The sequence below is a fragment of the Sitodiplosis mosellana genome, unplaced genomic scaffold, assembly GCF_009176505.1.
Source record: "Sitodiplosis mosellana isolate CC-2019 unplaced genomic scaffold, AAFC_SMos_1.0 Smas_scaffold_6165, whole genome shotgun sequence".
In the NCBI taxonomy this organism is placed as follows: domain Eukaryota; kingdom Metazoa; phylum Arthropoda; class Insecta; order Diptera; family Cecidomyiidae; genus Sitodiplosis; species Sitodiplosis mosellana.
The window spans coordinates 211,068-237,773 of NW_022601406.1; the positions used below are offsets into that span (position 1 = coordinate 211,068).

The 26,706-nt window shown below is 37.7% G+C and overlaps 1 protein-coding gene across 3 annotated transcripts in view; it reads left to right on the forward strand.

The window, feature by feature from the left end:
- The window catches only part of LOC129574618 (paired box protein Pax-6), a 44,678-nt gene that overhangs the window by 14,808 nt on the left and 3,164 nt on the right, over positions 1-26,706 (forward strand). For all 3 annotated transcript variants that reach the window (XM_055456856.1, XM_055456857.1, XM_055456858.1), the window contains 6 exons: positions 10,442-10,565; positions 11,191-11,309; positions 11,413-11,644; positions 25,771-25,959; positions 26,086-26,168; positions 26,320-26,512. In XM_055456856.1, coding sequence (XP_055312831.1) covers positions 10,442-10,565; positions 11,191-11,309; positions 11,413-11,644; positions 25,771-25,959; positions 26,086-26,168; positions 26,320-26,512 — 940 coding nt within the window. The remainder of the gene's footprint in view (positions 1-10,441; positions 10,566-11,190; positions 11,310-11,412; positions 11,645-25,770; positions 25,960-26,085; positions 26,169-26,319; positions 26,513-26,706) is intronic.

Below are 26,706 nucleotides of genomic sequence, written 5' to 3' on the forward strand. Positions count from 1 at the left end.
GAAACGAACGATTTATACGCCATTTAATTTATTCGGGTAAAGTTTTGGCTGTAACGTTTGGTTCGTTTGCCGCGTGAAAAAAAAATTATCGCGGGCGCCGGTTGCCCTCTCAAATGGCTTAAGTATCACAAACTTTTGCGTCGCCGTTTACATCATTACCGAGAACCGATTATACGTCAATGGTTATTTAAACAGCATATCGCGCAATGTTCAAGCAAAATAAAAAGTAACTGTAAAAAAATATTAGAAGTTTAAATAGTTGTAAAATTTACACGCCCATGGTTTGCATTCGACATTTTCGATGTAAAAAGAACGCCAATATCCGTGCGACGAATTAATTTCTTAAAGAAAGTTCAAAAGAATGAGAGACACATACTGTGGTGATGGTGATGTAAACGAGTGACGGCAAGGTTATCGAAAATCGATAGAAACCAATTATTAATGAACGCGGCTGGAAAACCAATGAATTCGCCGTCAAATCACCAAGCATCGATGCCACCAAAGAAGGACACTATATTAAAATAAGTGTGACAAAAAGATCATGAAAATAATGAGCCGCATTCGCTGCATAACATTATCATCGTCATTGTGTGGTGCGTTGTTTGTGCCATCGCCTCCTCCATTTTCTTTTTTTTGTCTTTTCGACTATTTTTTTTCTTCCTTCTTTCGTGTCTTCATGTCGTTTGGTTGGTCGTGGTGACATCGTAAAAACCGAACCGTTTCCTTCACCACGACGACCACGACGATGACGACGACCAATTCCTAGTCTGTGTGTTTGTGTGTGCGGGCGCGCGACCGCGTTGAATGTAATTCAATATTTCTCACTGCCACCATCATTGTCGTCCTCATTATCGCATTGGATCGCGCGCGCGGTTGAAATGTGGCCGAAGCTGTGTGATGTTTGTCTGTATTTGTGTGTTCATTCAGTGTTTTTTTCTTCGCTCGTTCTTTTGGTTTGGACTTTTTTTCTGCTGCTGCTGCTTTCTTTGGTTGTTGCGCTTTGTGCGCGCTAAACCAAATTCACTCTCTCCCAAATGTGTTTGCATTAATTCACCACAAAACTTTACCTCACTATAATTTATCTTCTGGCGATATTATGTGTTGTTGTCGTCGTCATCGTTGTCGTCGGTGGCAGCAGCGCGGAGGAGACTCCTTCGTCACGTCTATTTAACAATGTCGTGAATGCTATTCGCTTATGCAGTTCTTTTTTTCTTCTTCATTTTCATTCTTCCTTCACTCACCCTATTTTTCGTTCGTTCCTTCGGCTTCGCCATCGATATTCACTTTCTTTTCGCCCCATGCTCTCCCTCGCTCGCTTTTTCTCCCTCGCACTGTCTCTTTTATCTATTTTGAATTTTAAATTTAGTTGGCGTTGATATTTATGTTCTATTCATAAAGGCTAGCTCCCATTCAGGCATTCACAGGGCTGCAATGCGCCGTTTTTTCGGGGGGGCGGGGGGGGGGGCGGTGAATTACGCGTTCGATTCACGCATTCGGGTGAAAGTGGCGCTTATGACATCTAAGCGTCAGTAGTCAGCGCTGAATGCCAAACAGTCGAAAATAAACAGGAAAATTATATGTATTGTTATACGATGAGATTTTCTTTTCTTTTCGCCTGCTATTATACCCACTGAACGAGTGGTACACGCACAAAATTGAAGAAACACACCGTATTCGGCGAACACTGTTCACATTCATTTGATAAACACACCGGTCCGTTGATGAAGTACTTTTGCCCTATTCACATCGCTTGCTGTGAAAACCGAATTGATTTCATTTTCAATGCGAAATTGAATCGATTTCATCCTCCGTAAGAGATTGTACTGATTTTATCTGCAGTAAGAATAAAATGCTATTATTCTGAAATTGAACGGATGATGATGATTTTTTGTGTGTCTTGCTGAAAATATCGATTTTACGGTTTTTTTTTCCCGCATCACAATTGTCGTTGAGGTGGAAAAGCGAGATGCATTCCGCCTTTTCTTGAAATTAAATCGTGGCACACGATACTTGCGCACTCTCATACGTTTTTAATGAAAAATTATGAATTTTAATAAATTCCATAGAAAATGCGCGAATTTTTTTTTCTCTTCCTTTGACGCTGGGATGATATGTGCTCGTGATATTATTATGAATATGCATATGATTCAATACAAATTGTGTTATACAATATTTTCACAAATAAGACTATGGTTTTAAAACGCACATACGAGAGTGAGAGTGCAATAGTGTGATTACACACGGAATTGAAAGCGTTCCATCAGAATGGACATGATTAAAGCATTTTTCAGGAGCAAAACCGGAATGAAAAAAAAGAGTCGAAGAGAAAAGGAAAGCAGCAACAACAACACGGTAACACATTCAGCGCAATAACGAGCGCCAAAAAGATTTTCATTAAATCGATGGCACGTGGCAAATGTCGGCCACGCTCTTCTGCATTTTAAGCGTATCGCTCTTATGTTCGCTTCACGTAGTTTCAACATAGAGATGGTGTTTTTTGTTCGTTTGTATCGAGCTGGTTGTAAAAGTATAAAAGTAGCACACTTCAGATTGTAACCGGCCGATTATTCCTTTTTTAGTCCGACTTCAACGACTACAACGGCGATGGCGACGACAACAACGAAACTTCAAACAACGCACAACGCCTCTTTCTTCATTTGACGATTTTTAATAAAATTCTTATTAAATATTTCCGTTTTATCGAATCCCTTGCACGTTCCGCATTGTTTTATTGGGTAGGTGTGTGTGTGTGTGTGTGTGTGTGTGTGTGTGTGTATGCGAAAGCACTTTTCCTTTGGACCGGATTCGAATTCGGCGTGGATCGAAAAAAGGCCTGCATGGTTTTTGCTCATCTTTTGTTGAGAAGATTGCTATCGAGGAAATTCTTTATCGCTTTTTTGTTGTTTTGGGAGGAAAGAGAAGAGATGGTCTCAACTCGATCATATTTAAATTAAGGAATTCAAGAGTTTCCAATTTTAAAAGCCACCATTCCAGCGCCCGGAACAACAAAACGACTTGAATGCTTAAAATTCATAAACACTCAGTTCAGCAGATCCAAAAGTTCTCAGCATTCTAAAAATATTTCGAATTACGTCCATCAAATTTCGACAGATTTTTGGGTGTAGCAGCACTGGATTCTCTCTCCGTGTGTGTGTGTGTGTTTGTGTGCGTGTGTGTGTGCGTGTATATATATGCCTGCAGGGTGTTCAAGCATGTCTTCAAACAACAACAGAAAAAGGTAGCCCATTGCCAGACAAATTGTTTCGACATCAAAACTGTCGAAAACAAATTCCCAACACACAAAACATATATGCAATCGACGAATAAATCTCTTTGAGATTTTCTCTTATTGTTCACTTGGAGCCGGCATCACTGCGACGATAACTGAACATGAGAAAAGAGAGAGAGAATGACGTTTGTGTGATTTTTGTTTACGCTCACTTCTTAATCGATGTGAATTGTCTTTAATTTATTGACTGTGATTTTGGTGCGTTTTCTTACGGTCATTGCGCTTTATTCGAGAGAGAGAGAGAGAGAGAGAAAGAGAGAGAGAGAGAGAGAGAGAGAGAGAGTGAGAGTGTAAGAGCCGAACATAATTTATCCTCTATTGCTCTATCTCTCTCCTCACACTGACATTTTCCCTTCAAGTGCAATGCACACCAGGAGTCCAACAGATATATTCTCTTGTTAGCAGCGGCAGCACCAGGAACAACAGCTACTTAAAAAATACCGCTGAAAATTGTGTAACACATATTTTCCAAATGTAATTTCTATTCAATCTTTGTTCGGATTTAGGCGAACAATGAATATGGAGAGAAAGAGCAGAGAGAACCGTATTGAATTGGTATTTAGCCGCATTACCGTGTTATATATTTTCATGCATCCCATGTGACCCGCTTCCAAATGCCATTGTTTGAACACACAATTACATACCTATACCACAATTAAAGCAGTTTCTTGTCCTTTGGATTCTTGTTCTCTCTACTTTTGCCAAATCCCGGAAATTCCGTTGTCTTGTTAAGCCGATGTTGTTACACATGGGTAGGATATATATGTAAAATATTTTTTGGTGCCATAAAAAAAAATTTCAGTGCCAGTTTGATGCGGCGCATTAAATTGCCGTGCAGATCTCAAAACGATAGACGCCATACAAAAACCAACAAATGACGGTAGGACCCCTGCTTGCATCGATCAAAAATATCCACAACAAATAATCGTCCTTCGAGCGCTCAGCAGCAAACGCAATGTGATCAACATTTTTGAACGTTTTTACACATTTCTTCGAGGATTTTTTTTTTCGTTCGTTCGCCTTTTTTTCCCGTAAATCCAGCTTAAAACAGCAAGAAATATCAAAATCTACGCTTAAAAATCTCTTGAAATTTTTCGAAGCACAGAATCTTCCCAGGCACCGCTTTAATCATTTGATGATACAATAAAATTCATGATTCGGAAAATGAGTCCCCAATGGGAATGGTTCAGCTCTTCCACACATTTTATTTATTTCGAAAATCTAGGGAAATTGCTTCTTTATTTGCTCGGGATTAATTGAGGAACATTCAGTTAACAGTTTAACAACATCGTGCAAATTGAATGCATAAATTAGAACAATTCGTCTACATTTCATGTAGTATACTAACGTTACCTAAAATCTACGTATATGCACAAAACAACAAGTAAAACCGGATAAATACCAGCGCTAAAGGATGTTTAACACTTGAGCGTAATGAAGGTTTTTCCTGGAAATTTGGTCAAATAATGGCTTTTCTCTGGAAATGTTAGGAAAAATAAGTACCTACCTACCCTACTTATTCAACCCAAGAAGAAAATGAATATCAATTCAAACTCAAATTTCACAATTTTCGCAGAAAAAAACTTCAAAATTTCAAAAAAAAAAATCGAGTTGTTCATGCTCAGAGTTCTGAAGTTTATTTGAATAGACAAAGTCTAGCAATAAAATCAAACTCTCGAGAAAAATGAGAAAGTGAATGAGGAATTGTCTTAATTATCACGTATTTGCTTAAAACAAGCTGACATTTGCTTGAGCATGTTTGTTTTTTATTCTACGAAATCTTTGGATTCGTTAAGAGTTCCGCGTATTCATACGTTCATCAGTTGAAATGTGTCGAGTAGTACTAATACTTATTGTAAAAATTAATAAAGCAAACAAAGGCCATAACAACAATAACAAACGGTGCATAATGAAGTGCACTTGCCCTTCTTGTAATGTAACCCAGCAGCGCTGGGTTCCAACTGCCGGAAAAAGTGTTAGAAAGCCGAAGTTGATTTGAAAGCAATTGTAAAATGAAACGCGCGGTGTGTGTGTCGAGAGCAACACATGGTTCTTAGAGTGGAAAACAAGTCGACGATAATAAAACGATAAACAAATTGCATAAACGTAAGCATAATATGCGATAGCAATTATAAATGGAAGAGAAAAAGAGAGAGAGAGAGAGAGAGACTATTACAATTTTGGATTGTTGCAGTCATCTCATCATCATCATCGTTCGTGTTGTTCGTTTAATATTTTGTTTTGTATCATTTTCTGTTAATATTTTGATATGCATTGTATACATCAGTCGTTTCTTCAGCTCTCTCGCTGCTGCTGTATTCATTTCGTCGATCATATTTTCTTAATCCCCGATTTATTTAAATCCGTTCCGTTCAATTATTATAATCTGTATGTTTAGCTGTTGTTGTTGTTGTTGTTGTGTGTTCGGCTCGTTGATCTCATATTTAACCAACAATATTTCATATCCTTGTGAAATGCGGAATGCAAGGTCGAACGAAACGAAACGAAAATTGTGTGCAGGCAATCGGTGCAAAGGGAGAGATAGAGAGAGAGGGAGGGATGGAGGGAAAACAGAAAGATGCAAAGAGGATAAAATACAAATATTAATACTTGTATTAAACATATAATTAATTCATTGAAGCGCAAAAAAAGAGAGCATGCACAGGAGCAGAGGCAGTGTGGCAGCTCACTGACATGCATATGGCCCGATGCACTGCATTTCGAAACGACAGCCGCAATAGCAGCAGCAACAACAGCAGTCAGGCTCAAGACAATAAAGAAAAAATCCGAATATAGAACAATGGGAGAAAGAATGTGTGATCATCACCACCATCATCATCATAGCACGGCTATGTCACATAGTGTGCGCGCGTGTGTGAGTGTGTATCATCATCAACATCAAATTATGTTTATCTTGTTACAAACGAACAACGATGATGACAGAGAAAATCATATTTAGCCGGGAATTGCAAACACGCATTGCACGGCCAAGTGTAGTGGCTGCCTGTGTGTTGTTGCTGTTTTTTCGTCTATTTTGGTCGATTTTCTGACAAGTGAGAAAATGGCTAAAATCCAACATCGATAAAATGGAATAGCGCAGAGAAAGATAGCAAAAGGGAGAGAACTTATTCATCTACTCGACGCGTGATAAGCGCATCCACTTTGCTCTGCAGAGATTGCACGGTGCACGGTTCATGGTGCACGCATACACATCCCGACTTGGCACTGCGAACGGGGTCCCGACGTTGGTGTTATATTGCGATAGCAAAGTCAAGATAAGACCAGAACATGAAAGAGGGAAACATTACATACACCCTTACGCTCATGCTCTATTTGCACTCGATTCTTTTTTTTCACCCAATTCCCATTCATCCTTTCGAATCGAAATGATTTTTGTTGTTGTTGCTGCTGCTGCTGGCTGCGGCTGCTATTAAAGGAACCTTACCTTTCTGGCACAAAATCCAGTGTCGATGCACACATGCCTTCGAAAGATGGAGACGTGCGATAAATATCATATTATACGCTGCTTTATACGGATTCAACATTTAATAAGGACAGCAGCTCATATTTTTCTGTTCCTTTTCATATCCATTTTTTTTTCGGTCATAATGACCCGCCTTGTGAACCACAATGAAATCAAAATACTACTGACGTCGGCTAGAAATTGCACTTTATGAAATCGCAATAAAAAAAACACCATTCAATGCGAATGTTATTGACTTTGATACAATCAAACGACCGATCTACAGGCGTATACGTCTGATTTTTATCTACGATTCAACTATTTTCAATATGTATCGAATTCGGTCGTTGTTTTTTGTTCTCCATTCGCTCTCTCCCTCTGCATCTCTTTCTCTGTCGGAAACCGGATTATTTCAAGTACAACCAGAAGTTTATAAAACATTAATGAGAACTAGAAATCACAGCAATTCACCGGCAAATAATTTTTTTCTGATAAATGTGAATGAACTGTCTACTTCACTTTTTCTTTCTCCGCAATTTTTTTTTTCTTCCAGAGAAAAAGCTTGAACTTCTTCTACGTTTTTTACGGCATTTTTTTACGATTCATAATCTTTGATTATTACGATCGATTTCTGGTGTAATAACTAGGCGGAAATTGTCCGTTAGAAAACAATGACTTCATGTACATTACCACTTTCGATCAGATTAATCTGAATCAAATTATTTCATTGTGAACAATCTTGTTAATTTAACGATGAGAATGTTCTGGACATAGACTTTTGATTCGCTACCATGTGCTGAGCTCAAAATTTGAGAAGAAGTAAGCTGGAAATTTCAAAAGAAAAATTTGAATACACACAAATTCAATCATTTGAAATGAAAAGATAATTTTGGCTAGTATTCTTTTGAAAGTGAGTTTCAAATTCGGTATTTTGATTGATAATTTGAACAAATTGCAAACTAATTTGTTCAAATTATCAATCAAAATATCGTTTCGAAACTCACTTTCAAAAGAATACTAGCCAAAATTATCTTTTGCTATCACCACAATGAATGGTGATGTAAATAGATGAGTGTGTGTGAGTTCCGTGTAGATTTTCATTAAAAATGTGAAAATTGCTGTTGCAAATCATATCGCGTCTTGCGGTAATTCTTCCGCTTCACTCAATTCGAATAGTTTGATTTGTGTTTTCATGTGTGATTGATGAAACCGAATCTTAAACGATGAGCACACACCTTGGCGAAACCCTATGATATTTGATCGCTCATTTCATGTTTTAAATGGCATGTATACACATCGATATTCGCTTCGTTTTGTATGATATTATTCATTGCAAAGACAAAGTGAGTCTCTCTTTATCACTCTATCTCTCTCTCTCTCTCTCTCTCTCTCTCTCTCTCTCTCTCTCTCTCTTTCTCTCTGTCTTTCTTTCCTCTCTCCCTCTCTTCTGATAGAATAGAGAACTGAGAAACGCAGCCGAAGTCTTACTTTTCAATAGATCTTAAGGCTATGATTTGAATGTGTCGAAGTGTCTTTTGAAAGATTCGATTTAACAACAATATTTTAAGTGGAAAATTTACGAATAAACAGAAATAAAATGCCATTGAATTCGGGTTGAAAGGGCTTTTTGAAGATGAATCAAAAGCGGAGTTTTCGGTGTGTGCGTTTCATTCATTCTTTTCTAAAAACTTCAACCAAAGTGATAAATCTGGCGGAAAATCGAAATCAAAAACTTGGGCTGAATGTTTAAGCGGATTTATGTGGCACGGTCGAAAATGCGCTTCCCCGTAATTGTCGCTTAATCGTCAAAAGTTTAATTTAAATTCATTGAGAAATGTTATTTGTTGATATCGACAATACAAAGCGACTTATTCATGAAGAAGCAGCAGCAGCAGAACAGATGAATGTAAATGAAAACGAAGCGAGAATGAAAAAAACGCACACAACTCGAAATGCGATGCTCACCGTGAAAACAGTGAAATGTGGTGTGTGGCATTCATATGTTTGATGTGATCAAACAATGATGACGACTGAAACCGAATCGCAAAACCAATTACGTGTAGTTAATAGAGATTGTTCATGTTAATATGCATAAAAACAAGGAAAAGACAAAGCGATAAAAATCGCCATATCAAATGATTTGATCATCGTGCGCGCACTCACAAACGCAACAAAGCGCATCCCTTGTGTAATGGGAACAAACGCGCACTTGTTCACACACACAGAGAGAGAGAGAGAGAGAGTGTGTATTTTTTTCTCAAATGTTTTGATTATGTGAGCGTTCGATGCTGTCAAGATAGAGAAAGACAGTGATGAAAAGAAGAGCAACAAATAATGACAATATTAACAAATAAAGAAGTTAGATACAAATAAAAGAGAGCGAACGAAACCGAATCTTTCAATAGCAATTGACCCCAAGCGCGCACAAAAAACCGAAACAAATACACACACTATCTCTCTTACTCACACTCTCTCGGTCTCGGTGATCATGTGACACTTTGTCTGCCATTCAATGTTGATTTTGCGCTCACATTATTACGACATTATTTATTCAATTCGTCATATATTATGGTTCATTCCGAATTCTTTTTTTTTCAATTGTCGTGACGGTCCCTTTTTTCTTCACCCCGAACACTTGAATGATGTCTCAATTCGGAATGCGAAACGTTGCTGAAATGAACGAGTGGTGAAACAGAAAAAAAAAAACCAAAAAAGATAGAATTAAGTGATAGGCCGTGACGAATGCCATACAATGGAACAAAACATACACGCACACACAACATGCATGAAAAACCTACATATGAAAAGGAAAGGCACATGTTTTTTCCTTCTACTTCTTCTTCTCTCGACCCGACACGAAAGTGTTTTATTAAATCGCGTCCAGAGAATAACTAAATGCGAAACGCATTTCACGACACATAAATCTGCGCCGCTTCATTCGAATGCCTGTGTGTGAATTGAAGCGCAAGATTGACAACGAAGGAAAAGTGTATTTAATATTCGAAAAAATCGAACGGGCGACTTAATTCCCATTTCAATTCGCCCATTCAGTCGAGAAGAATCCCATAGTTAAGTGCCATGCAAAATCTTTTATCATACAATTGCAAAAATATGAGAGAGAGAGAGAGAGAGACGTAAGACAGAAAAATAAAATACAATTAAATTTGCCAATCGGATGTTCAGCACACTTTCGATTCCATATCCACTCACACATCGCTCACGCGCTCCTTTCAGAATAAGACGCGACAGATACAATTTGTTCGAGCATGTGTCGCACCGGAAAACAGCCACTGCATCGCTTCTCTTCAACACGTGCGATATTATTTATTTCCGGCTGAAAACTTTCAGAAATAGGATTTATTTCAATGAAATGTGACTGCGAATCGTTCCTGATCGCAATTCAAAATTCAACGCGAAAATTAATAACTTCCATAGTCGAAATTTAAAACCGTCAAAAGAGATTTATGAGAAGATCTAAATTGCTTTCGTTACATGCTAATCGTGAACCCCTTTTTGTATTATTTTATTTTTTAATTAAAATTTTTATTTAATTGTCTTAAAAAAGACGTTTTTTTTTTAAACAAAAGAAAGAATTTTCTTTTCAAAAGAACCAAAATTGCCTTAAACTCATCCAAATTCTATCAATTATAGAAGAGGATTGAATTACCATTCCGATTGTTCTGTTTCAGGTGTCTTCAATAAATCGTGTCCTTCGCAATTTGGCCGCACAAAAAGAGCAACAGCATACACAGCCGAATGTGAGCTCAACGCTGCATCACAGCAACGCCTCGCATACACATCATCATTCACAAAGTATGTATAATTAACGTTGGAATTAATTCCAACAATTTAATTGGCACATGGCCAAAGGCATTCTTCGTTTTTTTTTTTCATAACAAACTAGATTCATTTGCAGCATTTGAGAACTTTTTAATTACCGGCAATTGGATTAAATACGAAACATTGGTTCGACCTACTTCAAATTCATTATGAAGATTTAACTCAAAGAAGAAGAAAAAATTGTCAATTTATTCGGAATACAGAAGTTTTTACTTAGTTCGTTATGTTTCGCATTTTTTTTCTCCGTGTTTTTACTTCCATTATGCAATTCTTGCAATTTTGTTGAGAGCTCTGGAAAAAAAATGTAGTTGACCTAAATTGCAACTCTTAAAAAGCTTTCTTCCGAAGGAAATCTCTTTTTTGCATCTTTTTCTCCTTGATTTTAACAAATGTGTGTTGGAAAATCTTTAGAAAATGTAAGAAGCCAGTTCTTTGTGTTAAACGATGAAATGAAATGCCTTTTGTTTTGGACAACTTGGTTCAATTAAATTCAACGCTATGAATAATGAAGGAGAATGAAAAAAAAACAACGTCTTTTTGTTTGAAATGCATGAGAAAAGTTGAGTGCCATTCGTAATGTTTGTTTTCTTCCCTGCAGCATCCGTACATCAACAGTCACCAATAATAGATCGTGTTGCTGCATCGACGCCACCAACATTGAGCAATTTATCAAGCGATTCCGCTTATGACAAGTTTCGTTTGCTCAACGGACATCATGTAAGTTTTTTTCTTCTTCTACCAATTATTTTCTGTTTGTTTCCCTTTTCGTTAATTGCCAAAAGAACCGAAATAAACACGAATTAATCTCATTTCGATTTAGCATCATCATCTGACATCGCCGCATCATTCGGGCGGAAGCGGAAGCGTGGCTAGTAATGGGACAAGCAACACAGCATCTTGGCCAAGAACGCCAACCGCTTGGTATCCAAGTGCTGGTGCAACAACGCCTATGTCATTCGGGTTACAGCCGCTCAGTCCATCGGATGGTGCCACCGGAATGTCAAGCGGCGGTACATGCACCGTACTTGGCGAGGATATGGCATCGAAAAAAGGTTCGTCACACACATTCACATTTTTCTTGATCAACATTTTATGAATCAAAATCATAATTTATTCGAACAATTGAATCATAACATTTGGATTTAATCAAACGTATGAAATGTACGCCAATATTCGATTAATTTTTCAAAGTAATCCGAATTCTGAATGTTTTCATAGAAATTAATGCAAAAATATTTATTTTATCTTTAAGAAATCGTCTTATTTGGGACAAAACCAGTCTTTTTTACTCTTCTCTAATTTTCTTCTGAACAAATTTCATTTTAAAAAGAAGAAAAATTATTTCGAGTCAAGTTGATTTCAATTTGAATTATTTCACCCAGCCCATTACAGATTATAGTTCTCATTCGATATTCGAAGCGGCAAAACAGACATTCTAGATTTGGTATTACTGTTTTGAACAGCAATACCCTTGCATATTTCAAAACATAATACGTATTTATCCCCATAAAACGATGCCATTTATCATAAGCCAGAAATGATTTGACCATTTGAAAAAATGTGCACGGTCAACTCTTTTCGGTAATGATTCATCCGACACAATATGACCATTGTCTACTAGTTTCTGTCCGAAAACGTTCGAATAGGAACTGATTACGCGTGTTGGCGATTAAAGAGTAATCGATGACCCATGGCATATCGAATACTTTTCCCTTCAGGAAGTGTATCAATGATGACGAAAAAAATCCATGAAATAGTCAATAGAATTGTCTGAAATTGAAAAAAAAAACGGTAGAAAAATCCAACAAATTGCCATAAAGATGCGTAAAATTGCCTGTCTGAATTTTGATAGACCTGAAAATCTCAGACAATTTTCTTAATAACTACCAGAAAATCCACTGTATTCACATACGAAAACAGTAATAACATTAAAAAGTCGATGACAATGACTTTGGTAATAAATCGTTGTGTTCATCGCACGAGAGCAGCTGATAAAGTATCCATTGTGCCGTTGTGTTTTTATCGTGAAATGCAACAAAACCAATTCACACCAAACAAATGATCGTGTCGGCTCGAAAAGTCGATGGTATTTGTGTAGCGTGAAGTTGAGACAAGCACACTACAGTGGAACAAAAAAGGAGCAACAAAACAACACACCATCACAAATCATCAAACCATAAATTATGAACAATTGACACGATCGCATAAATGACATCTTCTAAAAACTCTCTCGACAGAAATTTATCTAATAATAAATGGCAATCATAATACACGGCGACAGCAGTCGCCTAGTGGCGCGTCACCCCGTGATATAAAATAGAGAACGAGAGAGTACGAGAGCCGAATCGAAATAATGGTAACAATGAGCACGAATAAATAAATAACATAGAAAATGCATGTTCATAACCAATAACCATGTGTATTTAGTGTGAGCATTCATAAGTGGTCCTAAATGTGGTATGTTGGGCCAAACGAAGGATGGAGAAGGAGAGAGCGAGCGAGAACGGGATGCTGACTGCGCCTCACCGATTCCATGCTATGGATTGGGAGTGCTGACGACTGTGCAAATTAAACAGCACTTTAAATCGTTAACGGTATCGATTCGAGACTGTCTTTTCATAGCAGCAAAAAAAAACACATTCACTCTCTCTTTTTTTTCTACCTTCATCTCGCTTCTGCGAACGGTGAATCTGACTTGGATATATCGTCTTTTTTTTCTATTCTATCGGAAGCGTAATTGAAACTGCCTTTCATGACATTCCCTTCATCTTCGGCTGTTTTGCATTCAAAGGCAGCGCACAAAAAACACACACACACACACACTCCGTGTTTGGCTTTCTTTCAGTTTGATTCCTACTGTTTTTCCCATTGTTCCATTCATCAAAGCAGAAATTTTGTTGTTGTTGCTGTCGTCGTCCCTCTGGCTCGTTCGTACGGTAGCGCTTTGATTTGCGTCAGCATCATCAAAAACGTGTAATCATATGTGATGACATTTTCGCACCCATTCACAACTAAAAGCCATTCCAATCACAGACAAAATGACGAGCACAACGAACGCAAAACGGACCCAAAACAATTGTCGATCACATCGGCAGCAAAAGCGGCGGCAGCAGCAGCGATGGCAATGAAAATGCCGTTTCGTAGCAGCATGAGCCCTCTCTTGCTATCTCGTTCGGGTTTTATCCGAAGTTTTCCTTTCTCGCTCTCATTCCCAACACACACTAGAACAATGCCACACGAAAACGATTCATTGAAAAAAGAAGAAAAAAGAGCACAATTCAATGGAAATGGAATCGAAATGAAAATCAAAAGTACAAATTGAAAGTGAGTGTGCGTCATATGACATCTCATTATGTGCATTAAATAATTTAATGGTACCTTTTTATCCTCTCTCTCTCTCTCTCTCTCTCTCTCTCTCTCTCTCTCTCTCTCTCTTTCGCTCTGGATGTTCCATTCAACGTGTCGACACAATAAATACACACATTTTCAAGAGAGAAACATCACGTGCATCACTCTGGTCGCTCAGAACGGTAGAATTTTTACCTCTGCGAAGCTTGGTTGAAATCCCTCGTGTCGAACATTTCGTGTTTTGATCTCTTACTACTTAAAAATCTTTTATGTATCGAACAATTTATTGCCGAAAATCACCCGGAATTTGTGCTCCGCTCTCTTCTTATTCGCCGCTGCTGCTTTTTTTTCGGAAAAATTCAAAGCATTTCGATGTTGTGCTTGTGCGACTGTGCGTGTATGTGTGTGAGAGAGTAAGTGTGAATGGTCGATAAAATTTATTAGTACAACACTTATGGTCGATTAGCTTGTAACTGCTTACGTTGAATGGCCGTAACAATTCGAGCATTCAATCATTTTATTAAGAGATTTGTAACTATTTGTTTTGTATTTGCTCGACATATATACACACTGTGAATCGGCAGCAGTGATGGTGATGAAAAGAAGCACTCTCAGGACGGAATGAATGGAGAGTAGAAACAGAGAGCTGACAAGAAAAATAGACTGCATTCTCTTTTCTTACAATTTTTTCTTCTTCTTTTCGGAGTGCTGTGAAAACAACAAAGTCAAAAACGAAAAACGGCATCAATCATTTCAAAACACACACACACAGAGAGAGAGAGAAGGAGAGAATCGATTGGGTGCTGTAAACGATGAAAACCAAAAAAGACTCAGAGTTGTCAGCAGCCAAGAAGACTCTTGAAAAATAAATCTCGAGAATAAGAAGCCAAACACACACACACACACATTTCATGAAAAATGATAATGCAACAAATAGCACTTTTCTACTGTGTATTCGTTTGCTTAGCTATTTTACGCTCAATAATCCATTGTCTCTTGATCTTTTTCACCCATTCACTGAATGGACACCCCAAAAGATGCAACACACAATTTTCAGCACAAATTCAATCGACGCATTGTTGAAAATCATTATGTTGCGGTTTTCAATTCAAAAATCGTCTCGATTTTTTCGCCAATTTTGCCAGAACGAATTTCACGCTGCGTTTATTGATTAAGTGGTAAAATTTCATGCGACGTACAAACAGCATTGGCAACAAACAATTCGGAAGGATGCGAAATGTACACATTTTGAGTGAGAGAGAGAGAGAGAGCATGCTCTTTAAATAATTTCTCTTGTTATTTTATTTTTTTAAATGTTTCTATGTGAATCTTTTGTTATGTTCGATATGATATTGTCACGTTCTATTCCAGTTTGAATTCAATTGTTTTTCAGTTCAAAGAGACAAATCTTGTGATGTCTCTAAATTTGGATTCCTTAAAAAATTCCATTCTTCAAAAATAAATTGAAGTTTTAATTAAGAAGGTCAATACGTCCTAATCATTTTTAAAAAAAACTACTTAATTCATAGCTGAAATGTATCATACTTTCAACGACTGTAACAAAAACATGATAAAAAATCATATCCTCTGTATCATGATGAAAAATCCTCATACACATCATCGTCCGTGGTCCATAATACTTTTTTTACAATGTCCATGGTCAATTGTTTTAAATCAAACAGCAATGTTTTGTTTGTGTCATAAAAATGTGTATGCAAAAAAAAAACGATAAAACGTCATTTCATTGAAATGGTTTGAGTTAAATAACAATTCATTGGTGTGGCGCGCTCCGAATCACGCGATAAGCCATGATAAATAATTGCTGTTTTTTGTTTATCGAAGCTGAACAATTTGATCGTTTGTAATGATTGTTATTAAGTGTGGCACATTCAAATTCTCTCTCTCTCTCACACTCTGTCGTTCGTTATCCTTCTCCTGTCTCGCCAGTCTCCGGCACAGAGACAATGACCAAAGTTTGTAAAACATAAAAACCGACGACGCGTCACAACACAACACAAAAAGCGATGAAACAATTTAATTGCTCTGGTGATTTGTATGGTCATGATTTGTAATGTTTGTTGTTGTTGGGTTGGTTACATGTTGGACTGACACTGGCGAATGGTTCCGGATTACATATTGCGAATAAAAACAATTGAATGTTTGTTGCCCTCTCTGTTGGGATTCATGAAGGCGACTTTGGCTCTGCATCACGGCAAAAACTGCACAGTCAATTCATAGGCTCCCTCGCCACTTGACTCCGCGCACTCATAACGATAAATGTCAATAAAGGATTGCACACACAATAGAAGCAAACACATCGGGTTGTATGTAGAAAGGCAAAATTCGGCTCGTTCATTCTTGTCGAATTATTATTGCCAACCAAAACGGATGATCTCCATTATAAAATAATAATTGGCAAAAAGTGATACACGAGATATCAAAAGTCAGTGTGGCTAGCGCCAACAATTCCAAGGCAACATTCGTCGCCAAGCATGAATAAGCATCACACTCACAGCCCCTTTTCTGCTCTTCATATAACACGACAAACAATCAAACATATCCTCTCTCTCTCTCTCTCTCCAGCCTTGGACCAAGGGTACATTTGTTTGCTCGTTATTGTTGCGTATGTACGACATAGTATTTAGTTTATTTATTACAATATTTCAATTACATTATTAAATATTGTTTGCGACATTTAATAAAGCAAAACCAGTGACATCGATGTCAACGAACATTTTGCGCATAGGACACAAGGAGGGTATGAATGTACCAAAAATAGAAACGAAATATGAAAATGTAAACTTGGAACTCGTGATATGTAATCCCTCTTCATGTTCGTTAAGTGAAGTGGCTATACAGAAGCGTACTCCCGGGGTGTTATGAAGAATGAAGTGCTCTTAATCACATACGACAAAAAGTTAATTCGCATCGTCAACACAATCATTAGCACGACCGATGTAAGAGAGAGAAAAAATGAATAATAACAACAGAAGAAGAATAAGGAAAAAATCGACTTTTCAAGTGATGTTGATAGAAAAAAAATGGAATTTTCAGAATGGAACATGCCTATTTTTAGCAATGGTGACATGTGCAATAAAAGCCTTGCATTCGTTTAAAAATTATCAACACTATTGACTATGGAGCTTCTTATGAATTGAATCACAAAAATAGACGGCAATGTTTTTTTCTTGTCACAAAAATAAAACACTTGACAGTCATTCGGAATGAAAGTAAAACGGTAAAAAGTAATATCGAAGTAAATAGCAATCAATAGTGTCATTTTTTATAATACGGCATTTTTATTGCTCTTTTGATGCCAAAATGTTCGTTTTAAAAGATGAATCAAAAGTAAATAACTAGGTTAATCTTGACTTAAGGGATTTTTGTGTCATCTCAAATTGAAATTATGCACTTGGAATTGTGAAATTGAATGTACAATTTTTCCACATTTTTTAGGTTCAAACCGACAATCCAACAAAATTTGCCTTTTTCAGAACCATTTTCGAGTAAATCTTTCCTTGATGATTTTTCTCCATGTAAATTTCAGTTTCTCAAAGTGTATAAAAAGACCATTTGAAATTGAGAACTTAGAAATTTTCAATTAAACGATGAACTTTATACTCAACAACGAACTAGTCAGAAAGAATCTGGCAGAAATTGCAAAAATGGCGCTAATCTCATGATCAAATTATTCTCAAAGCTGAATATTGCTTCTTTTCGACGATTCTTTTTCGATTCTTTACGAAACTATTAACTGTTGCCAATTCATTTTAAAAAAAATATCGAAAAAAAAACTCATTTCAAATCAATTGCCTGATGGAATATAATAATTTCAATGACATCACTGCTGAGGATCGTACGACTCGTATCGGCATCGTACCATACTGACCCAAATACCGGAATTTAATTAAATTATTTCAATTGCGTTGTCAATTTGTGATAAAATGGCAAAATAAATCACATCAGTACGAAATGATTTGGCGTCAAGTCAAAGTGGGATGGCAAACGAAAATGTCCTGAGTCATTTTCCAAACTCGACAAACGCCAAGTTGGAAGTGGGTCGAAAGCGTCATCTGGAGTATTTTCATTTTTGCCGTCTCGTTATATATATAAACAATATTTTTTTTGTGTATTTTCTCGTCCAATTTATTTGCTAAACAATAATGTGGCTGAGCATTCATCCGTCTAACTGGGAGAGCAACGAACGAAAAATTAATGAACCGAACCGATGACGTTTATATATATATAAACTCGTCGATGCGAAATGTTGAGTCTTGTTGTCTCTGCTGTGTGTATGCGTGTGTTCCGTTCCATTTCCATTTCCATTTCGGTTCGTCAGTGTCTCTGTTGCTTTATCTATTTTTTGGTGGGTTTGTTCAAACTATTTGAAATAGTTGGTTGAGTTTGGACTTGTTGCATCTACCGATTTACAATTGCTCGAACTCAAAGTGAGAGCTACTCGAGATTTTATGGTTCCGTTTGCGTTGTGAGTGTCTCGGGGGAGCAATATCGAGTTAGAAAAGGACTTGTTTCTTATTTTTTTGCACATCATCTGGTTAGAGCCGCACAATTAGGCCTTAAATTTACACGAATTTGTAAGTAATACTCGGTTAAAATTATACTCACACATTGAATCGAAAGCGATTTTATGATGGAGCAAATGGCAAAGACACGGTGAGCAAAGAGCGCGCTCCTTTTAAAGATTACACATGTATGTTGGTGGCCTTTGGGTGTCGTTACAATCCACTTAACGGGCGTTTTGTTTTGCCTCTCCTCATCGCCATGTACGATCGCAATGACAAACAACATTTCGAGTAAAATAAACAACTTGATTTCGAGGTGTTGTCTAATTTTGGCGTGCGAATCGTTTGAATTTGTGAGGGAAAAAAATTGATGTTAGCAAATCTTCTCTATCACACTTTCTCTCTCCCTCTCTCGCTCCCTTGTGCACCACGAAATCTACGCCACTGCCGAAAGGAAGATGTGTTATGCCTGCCAATAATAACAGTAACAAGACTAAATCGAATCAAATCTAAACCAAACAATTTAATAACGTGTAATTTGTGTTGCGGAACCCAGGCATTAAACACTAAGCGACGCGGTGCGTTCCACAAATAACCACACGAATCGAGCTTCAACAACGGCAACACCAGCGAGCGAGTGAGAGAGAATCAAAACCCGAGACGAAACACAAACTACAAGCGTAATGTAAACGCGTAATTATTGGAGATTACACAGAAACATGCCCGAAACACACGTTCGTGTGCTGCGCTTTACTCGCTCGTACAAAATACCGCCCCTTTTTTTCATTTGTAATATTCGAAAAGGCAGAAAAACGGCAATAAGCAACCAAGTCGTCGCAGTTTGTTACACGCACAGTACACACACACACACACATACATATGTGTGTTTGATGCCGAATAGCATGCGGTTCACAAGGAATGCTATTCGGCATTCATGCCGTACCCATACGTGTTTTATTCTCGCCACATTCGTATCCGCATGTTTTCCATTTGGCATTTTGGCGGCGGTGGCAACGACGACGACGACGATGAACCAAACTGGGAATGGAAATATGCGCGCATGTTTTGATTTTCGTCCATAGATCTCTATCGTTGCACTAAATACTAACTGGTGGCATGCAAGGATATGTCTCTCACTTTCCTCATCTCCTTTCGCAAACATCGCGTTGGATGGTTTAACGGTGATTTATGTAAAATTGCCAGCATTTTTTGCTTTTTTTTCAATTTGATGTGCGTCTGTTTTGCAAAAAGTTTTGCACTGAAAATGCGAAAAGTTGTCAAATGAATGTTATGTGGTGCCGCGGCGGGCGCATGACGAGACCGATTCGATCGAGAGCATTTTTTTCTATGTTTGATTGACTAATAAACCGTCGATAATTTGTTTACACACTCAGTTAACTCGCGGCAATTTCCAAACGAATCGACCTTGTCATTTCTTCGTATCGTTCACAATGAAGCGAGAGAGATAGAGAGAGAACCGACTCTGTTTTCATTTTCGTTATGCAATCATTTCAATTGGCTGTTGACTAATTTTTCTAGCATTTTATATACGACTTTTTTTTAAAGAGCCATTTCCCAACGGGAGCATTTAAATGGGGATTCGTTTTTGTGTGTGTCAGTGATTGCTTCGCGTCAAAACAATCATCTGAACGGAATACAAAACGCCAGAAGAGCGCAGAAGAAGACGAAAAAAAACATTCAACTTGCAGTTTCTCTCTAGCGACTCCGAAGTATAAATTCTTGCACAAACAGCATGTTCGAACAAGCTAATAGGATTATGTTTAGAATAATAACAATCTGATTATCAAAATGCGGCACGCATTTTAACAAAATGAAAATTTTCTGCTTGGACGATTTGTGCGTATCTCGGTGAAAGAACAAAAAATACATACGCATTTGCAATGAATCAATTTTCAGTCAGACACGCTGACAGTGAAAATCTGTGCACACGATAGTCAGATGGAGACGAGAGAAAGAATGAAAAGAACGAGAGCGAGAGCAATATCCTTATAGAGTGAGAGAGAAAGAGAGAGAAAGAGACAGAGAGAGACATAAAGAGCGAAAGGCAGACAGAATATGCATGTGCGATGTCAACAACAGAACACAATCTTCCTCAACCACATAATCGTCTGGCATCTTTCACTTCTCATTCATTCGGTGCTTTCTTTTGCAAATATCACAAATTCATGCACATTCGAAATGATAATTTTTCTGACATTCTCAACGAACGACGGCGGCGGCTACGCAACGACAATAATATTTTCACATATTCAATTGAATCTCGTTCATGTCATTGAGGCACTTCTCAAGAAATTGTCTGCAAAATTCTACAATTGGCCAAGGAATCCTACGTATGGTTACCACGATTACAACAGGAATGTTGTGGAAAAAAAGCTACGACGATGTTTTCAATAGAAAGTCCTTTCCAATCAAAAAATGTGAAGACCGAGAATCTAGGGGGATTTAACTACGTGAAAACTTGTAAAAAATGATATAAACGCGCACGAAATTGTTACATTCACCAGAGAACTTGCATGATTCCACTCAGTTGACCAGTTCCGTATTAAAACAACATGCGCGAACTTGTGCGAACTTGTGCGAACGCGCGCGAGTTCGTGTGTAAATATGAAGCTGGACGACGCGCACACATCAGTCGTTCCATTTATTACATCTGGATTAACTTTTTCTTCCAACACTTTATCCAGCTCATTAAAAATATTTCCTTTGTTCATTTTATAATTATATAAATCTTTGAACTTTTGGAAAGGATGTGAAAAATCTTTATATACGTAAACAACCGATCTTTAGTTTGAAACGCGTTTTAGTTGTCAAATAACAACTTGAAAAACGCGCAAAACCATAAAAAAACTTGTGTGAACTTGTGACCGTGCACGTCAGTACGTACAACGAACGCGTCGATCTTCCGCGAATCAAGCAAACTGGCAGAAAACATGCTGCACTTGTAAGAGTTGAATTCCCCTAGCCGAGAATGGGTTTAAAAAAATTTCATTCAATAAATTCAGTGAAAGTTCATTCAGAAAATGGAGATAAACTGATGGTGTTCCACACTTGCCAATTATAAAGGAAATTTCGAATAAAGATGGCACTCGTTAAGGGCAGTGCTAGGGGCATTTCTCACGAAAAGAATGAATGAATTCTTATCAATTTTGAAAAATTTCTTCCGTTCGGTCCGATTCGATCAATTTTTATCTATTCGTGTAAATAAATGTTCATTTACACTGAACTTGTGTTCTGGATGTGGGTTTTGGTGGATCTCAAGGATCGTTCAGAACTGCTCCCGGTTCTGGAAGTGGATCTTCAGGATGGACCAGGGCATTGTCAAACCGGATCTGGTCCATCCTGAGGATCCACCAAAACCCACTTCCAGAATCGGGAGCAGTTCCAAACGATCCTTGAGATCCACTGAAACCTACTTCCAGAACACTTTTATTCAAGCAATATCGTCATTTCAGTACATTTTCTTACAATTTCAATAGAAAAGAAGAAATAATAGACATTTTTGCACATTTGCTCAAATTTTTTGTGTGAGAAATGCCCCTAGGGGCAGTGCTAAAAATCGAATTGAATGCGATTCAATGGGGAATGCTCAAAAAATGATTGAATTTCATAAAGAATCCTATTTCGATGGCTTGAAACTTGACCAATTATTTTGTACACTCATATGATCAAGTAAATACATAAATTAAAAAACAGCAGAACAAAAAGTGATGAGATCATTGTTTCGGAATACTTACGCACAACTACTAGCAATTACCTTGAAAAATGTCTTCAATGCAAAATATTGACGACTTCAGCCATAATGGGAAAAAGTCTTGAAATTTTCGAGAGCAAAAAAATTCATTCATAAAAAATGTTTGTTTTGTCGTGAAAACGCAACGGGATGCTAGTGCTCTTTAAACTTTCTTGCCGGTTTTAATTAGATTGATGAAAAATTCATGAAGTAACCGTCCGGAAGGCATCAGCTTAATCGGTCGATTTCTCAGGCTAAACAGCAGCCCTCTAAAGAAACAAAACAACAACAACATTGACGACGACGACGACGACGATGACGACGACCATACAATAGTTTGACTAGATCTGGTCTATTGTTTCTGCGCTTCGGCTGATTGTTCCAATTGTATTTAAATACGGTGGCTGATTTACCCTCCTGCCGGGAACAAACTACTTACCATCGCCACTAAATCGATAATATTTTTTCTCGTTTAATGAGAGATCGCCGAGAGAAAACCCAAACACAATACATCGTATACGAGATCAGGAATCAGTAGCGGTCGTCGTCGTCGTCGCACACATGAGAAAAGCAGGACCCGAAAACCAATGAAACAAAACACACACACGCACGGCAAGGAAATGAAAAAAAAACAAATTACTTTGCACGGTATTGTGTGGTTGTTTTTCGATGTGCTGGGATTTCTTCATCGCTTTCGGTGCGTGTGTGTGTTTTTTTAAGTAAGCAAATTCTCACGTCGATAATAATCGCACGACAATAATTGATGTATTGCTGTGTTTTATTCGGGAGTCTGAAAATTAAAGAGAAAAAAAACCACTCGAACTAAGATGAAGAAACACACATAAACATGATCGGTTTTTAGACACACGTACACGTAACTTGCAGCATTCAATTGTCGCATGGAATATTTTCTTTTGTTGATGTCTTGGCTTCGTCGTGCACCGCATGCCGTGCACCGCTGCTGCGACACAGACCCATTCATTGTTGTTGTATTTCGTTCGCTTTTCATTTTCGGTGGAAATTTTCAAATGTACACATTAATTGCAAAGATTCCGATTCTGTTTGACTTCTTCCCATTCAGCGCGTTTACTAGCTCGTTCACTCACTCTCGCTCCGTTCAATCCGTACAAAAGACTCCGCGTTTCTTTTGCCATACTCATTTTTTTTCTCTTCTGTCATCATTCGCTGCGCGATTATTAAATAACTTTTTTTTTCCTTTTTTCTCCTTCTTTGACTTTTCTTCGTGCAATTGTTTGGTTCCATTTTTTTTCTCATTACTATATCAACCCCGACGCGCACTTCTCAACTGTTTGCAGCTTTTATGTTCCGTGGCCTTAATAACGGGTTCAACATCGTGCACTCGCGCTAAAAACAGCATCAATTTTTGAGCTCGAGCAATTTCGCAAAACGAGTGAAGACAGACAGAGAGGGCGAGAGAGACTGGAGAGAGAGAGAGAGAGAGAGAGAGAGAGAGAGAAGTCGATTTCGTGCATCGAACGAAAATTGTGCACTTTTGTTTAACGACAACGATCATTTCGATCGGCAGTATCGAAGTCTAATGGGATGAAAACGCGTTTTGTTTCAGCCGATTCCGAACAATGACTCCTAGTGATTGATACGCGTTCCGTTTTATCGTTCGTTTGTGTTTTTCTCAGCGAATTGCATTTGTTTTTTTTTCTTCTCTTCGTCATGTCATTGTTCAGCTGAAACAATGTCACCGTATGACATTCTTTTTTTCTACTCTCGGTTTGTCGTCATTCGTTTTAATTTGAAATAATTTTGTTGGAATAATTTTTGCATTTTTGATATATGATGTGAACAATAAATTCACATTACGGCACAGCGTAGCCCTGGGTCCTTTTGTTGTTGCAAGTGATCGCTTTTTCGATGCTTCTAATTACACTCGTGCAGCGTGAATTCATTAAAAAAATGATTGAAACAAGTGCAGCGATGACGGAAATTCCTGTTTGCCCAGAGAAATGCATTCAATCCAGCTGTGCCAACCTTTCTTCGACATTGCAATCAACTTAATGGGAACTTTTCCTCGAACCCTGTTCGACTCTGAGAATTTTAATCTCTTAGTTTCTTAACGCAAAAACTCGTTTCTGACACGACTTTTCTCTTTTTCAATAATTCGAATTAAAAAATTTCTCAGTTTGACTCGCGTGTTTATTGTCAAATCGCTTTTGAGTACAACAATTTTGGTTTCATTTGCTCTAAAATCTGAACAAGTTTCGTATTCAATTGATAATTTCGTGCATAGCCATTGTTGTTCGATCAATATTTCGTGTCTGAAACTCACAGTATTCGAAATTGAAATCAATTTTTTTTCTGACAATACGAATTTTTTCCTTCAAATAATAAAAAAATAAACAAATTGCGTCTGTTGTGAACGTGGCTTCGATTTTCCCAAAACATTCGGTTGCCATCGCAGTGCAGTTTTAAATGATTTTTTCGCATACACCGTTACACAATTTTGCCTAATTGCTGCAGCGTACGGGAAAACGAGAGCGAGAGAGAGAGAGAGAGCAAAAGCAAGAGAGAGACAGGGAAGAATGCTGCTATCGCCATGTAGATATCTACCACTTAAAAGTCCTCTCCAATACAAACATACGCCGCAGCCATGGCATTTATTGAACATTGGGGATGTCGCTTTTTATATGTTAACCGACACGAGCAGAAGAAAAAAACGCGCGCGTTTCTGAGTGAATAAATTTCATCATTATTTTACAAAGAAACAAACAACGACCCGGCGCACTGTTGCGCAACACCAAGATGGATCCTTGGCGAACAGCAGCAACAACAATAACAGTGGCTGATGAGATGAAAGTGAAGCCAGATGATATGGAAAAAACGAAAAAGAAACGAATCGACACGCATATCGAATATATTCACCGTATTCAAGCAATCAATAAATCCAATGGCAACAAAAGAACAGTCGAAATCGATTTGGTTGCCACTTGAAAACGGTCAACGATTTTCGGTGGTTGAAAATGGTTTTGCAATAGTGATTCTTGTAGGCATTTTCCGAAAAGGTTAGCAAAAAGCTGTGAAAATTGATTTGAACTTGCTTTTTCCGTGGTTATAAATAAATGCGTTTCAAAAATATAATTTTTCCAACAACTGAAGCTTTTTTTCTCCTGGTTATCAATCTTTTTGAAACCATTTTTTACTATCTCGAACACTTCAAAATCAGCAATCTACGCACTAACCAAACAATATTTTACGCATTTCGTGAAATTGAACACGAATCGCAGCGATCATGACAGAACGAAAAGCAAAATTGAAAAAAATAATTCATCGACAATGAATATAATTGAAAATGATTTGCATGAATGAGATAAAAATGGAGAAATGAACAGTGTATTTATAGAGAATAAAGGATCAAATCAAATGGAATTGACGCCATTGCACTTCAATCGACGGGCAGATAATTAATTTATTTTTCGTGGAGAACTTTTTGCCTCTCAAAAAAAGCACATAATTGATAAGCGCATTATCTGCACATTTGATTTATTTTAATATTGTGTGATTTTATTGTTTATTTCATTGGCAGAGCTAGATGTGGGTTTGCATTCGGACGAGACAGGGTCAGGTGAAGGAGAGAATTCGAATGGTGGCTGCTCGATAATTGGCGGCATCACAACTGGGGCCGATGACGATCAGGCACGATTGCGTCTCAAACGTAAACTGCAACGGAATCGCACATCATTCACCAATGAACAAATCGACAGTTTGGAAAAAGGTATGTGCCAGGACATGGTTTGGATATTCATTCCTCTTCTTGATGAAATGCATTTTCAAATCCATTTCGTTTTTCCATATACTTTTTTTCGTGTCTAAATTTCGTATTTCTTCTATTTTCGTTTAGAATTTGAACGTACTCACTACCCGGATGTGTTTGCACGCGAAAGACTGGCAGCGAAAATTCAATTACCTGAAGCACGAATACAAGTACGTTTCGAAAACTAATGACAAAATCAAATGCTGTTTAACGATTGAATGTGTCTGACATTTGAACACAATGAAAACACGTTTGCATTTTGTTGATGAGAGAAAGAGCAATTTGTTGAAATGTTGAATTTTTCTAAACTTGAATTTCCAGGTTTGGTTTTCAAATCGACGAGCAAAATGGCGTCGCGAAGAGAAGCTACGAAATCAACGTCGTACACCAAGCTCGAGTGTGAGCAGCACAGCCGGCGGTGGTGCGAATCCGGGCAGTGTTACACCAACAAATATCGGCGGTATCAATAGCGGTGTGAATGGATCCACTCATCCAGGCAGCAATACACCCATATGTAAGTGGTTTTCAATTCAAATCAATTTTGATGCGAAACAAATTGGGATGGACAATATATCGAATATGGAGGATTTTCTTTTATTTATTGTGAAAGAAACATTTCTAGAACTATCCGTTCAACTAGCATTTTAGTGATCGAGAAATCCAATTCGGACATTGGATCGTAGTTATTAATTGATTTTCAATCGTATT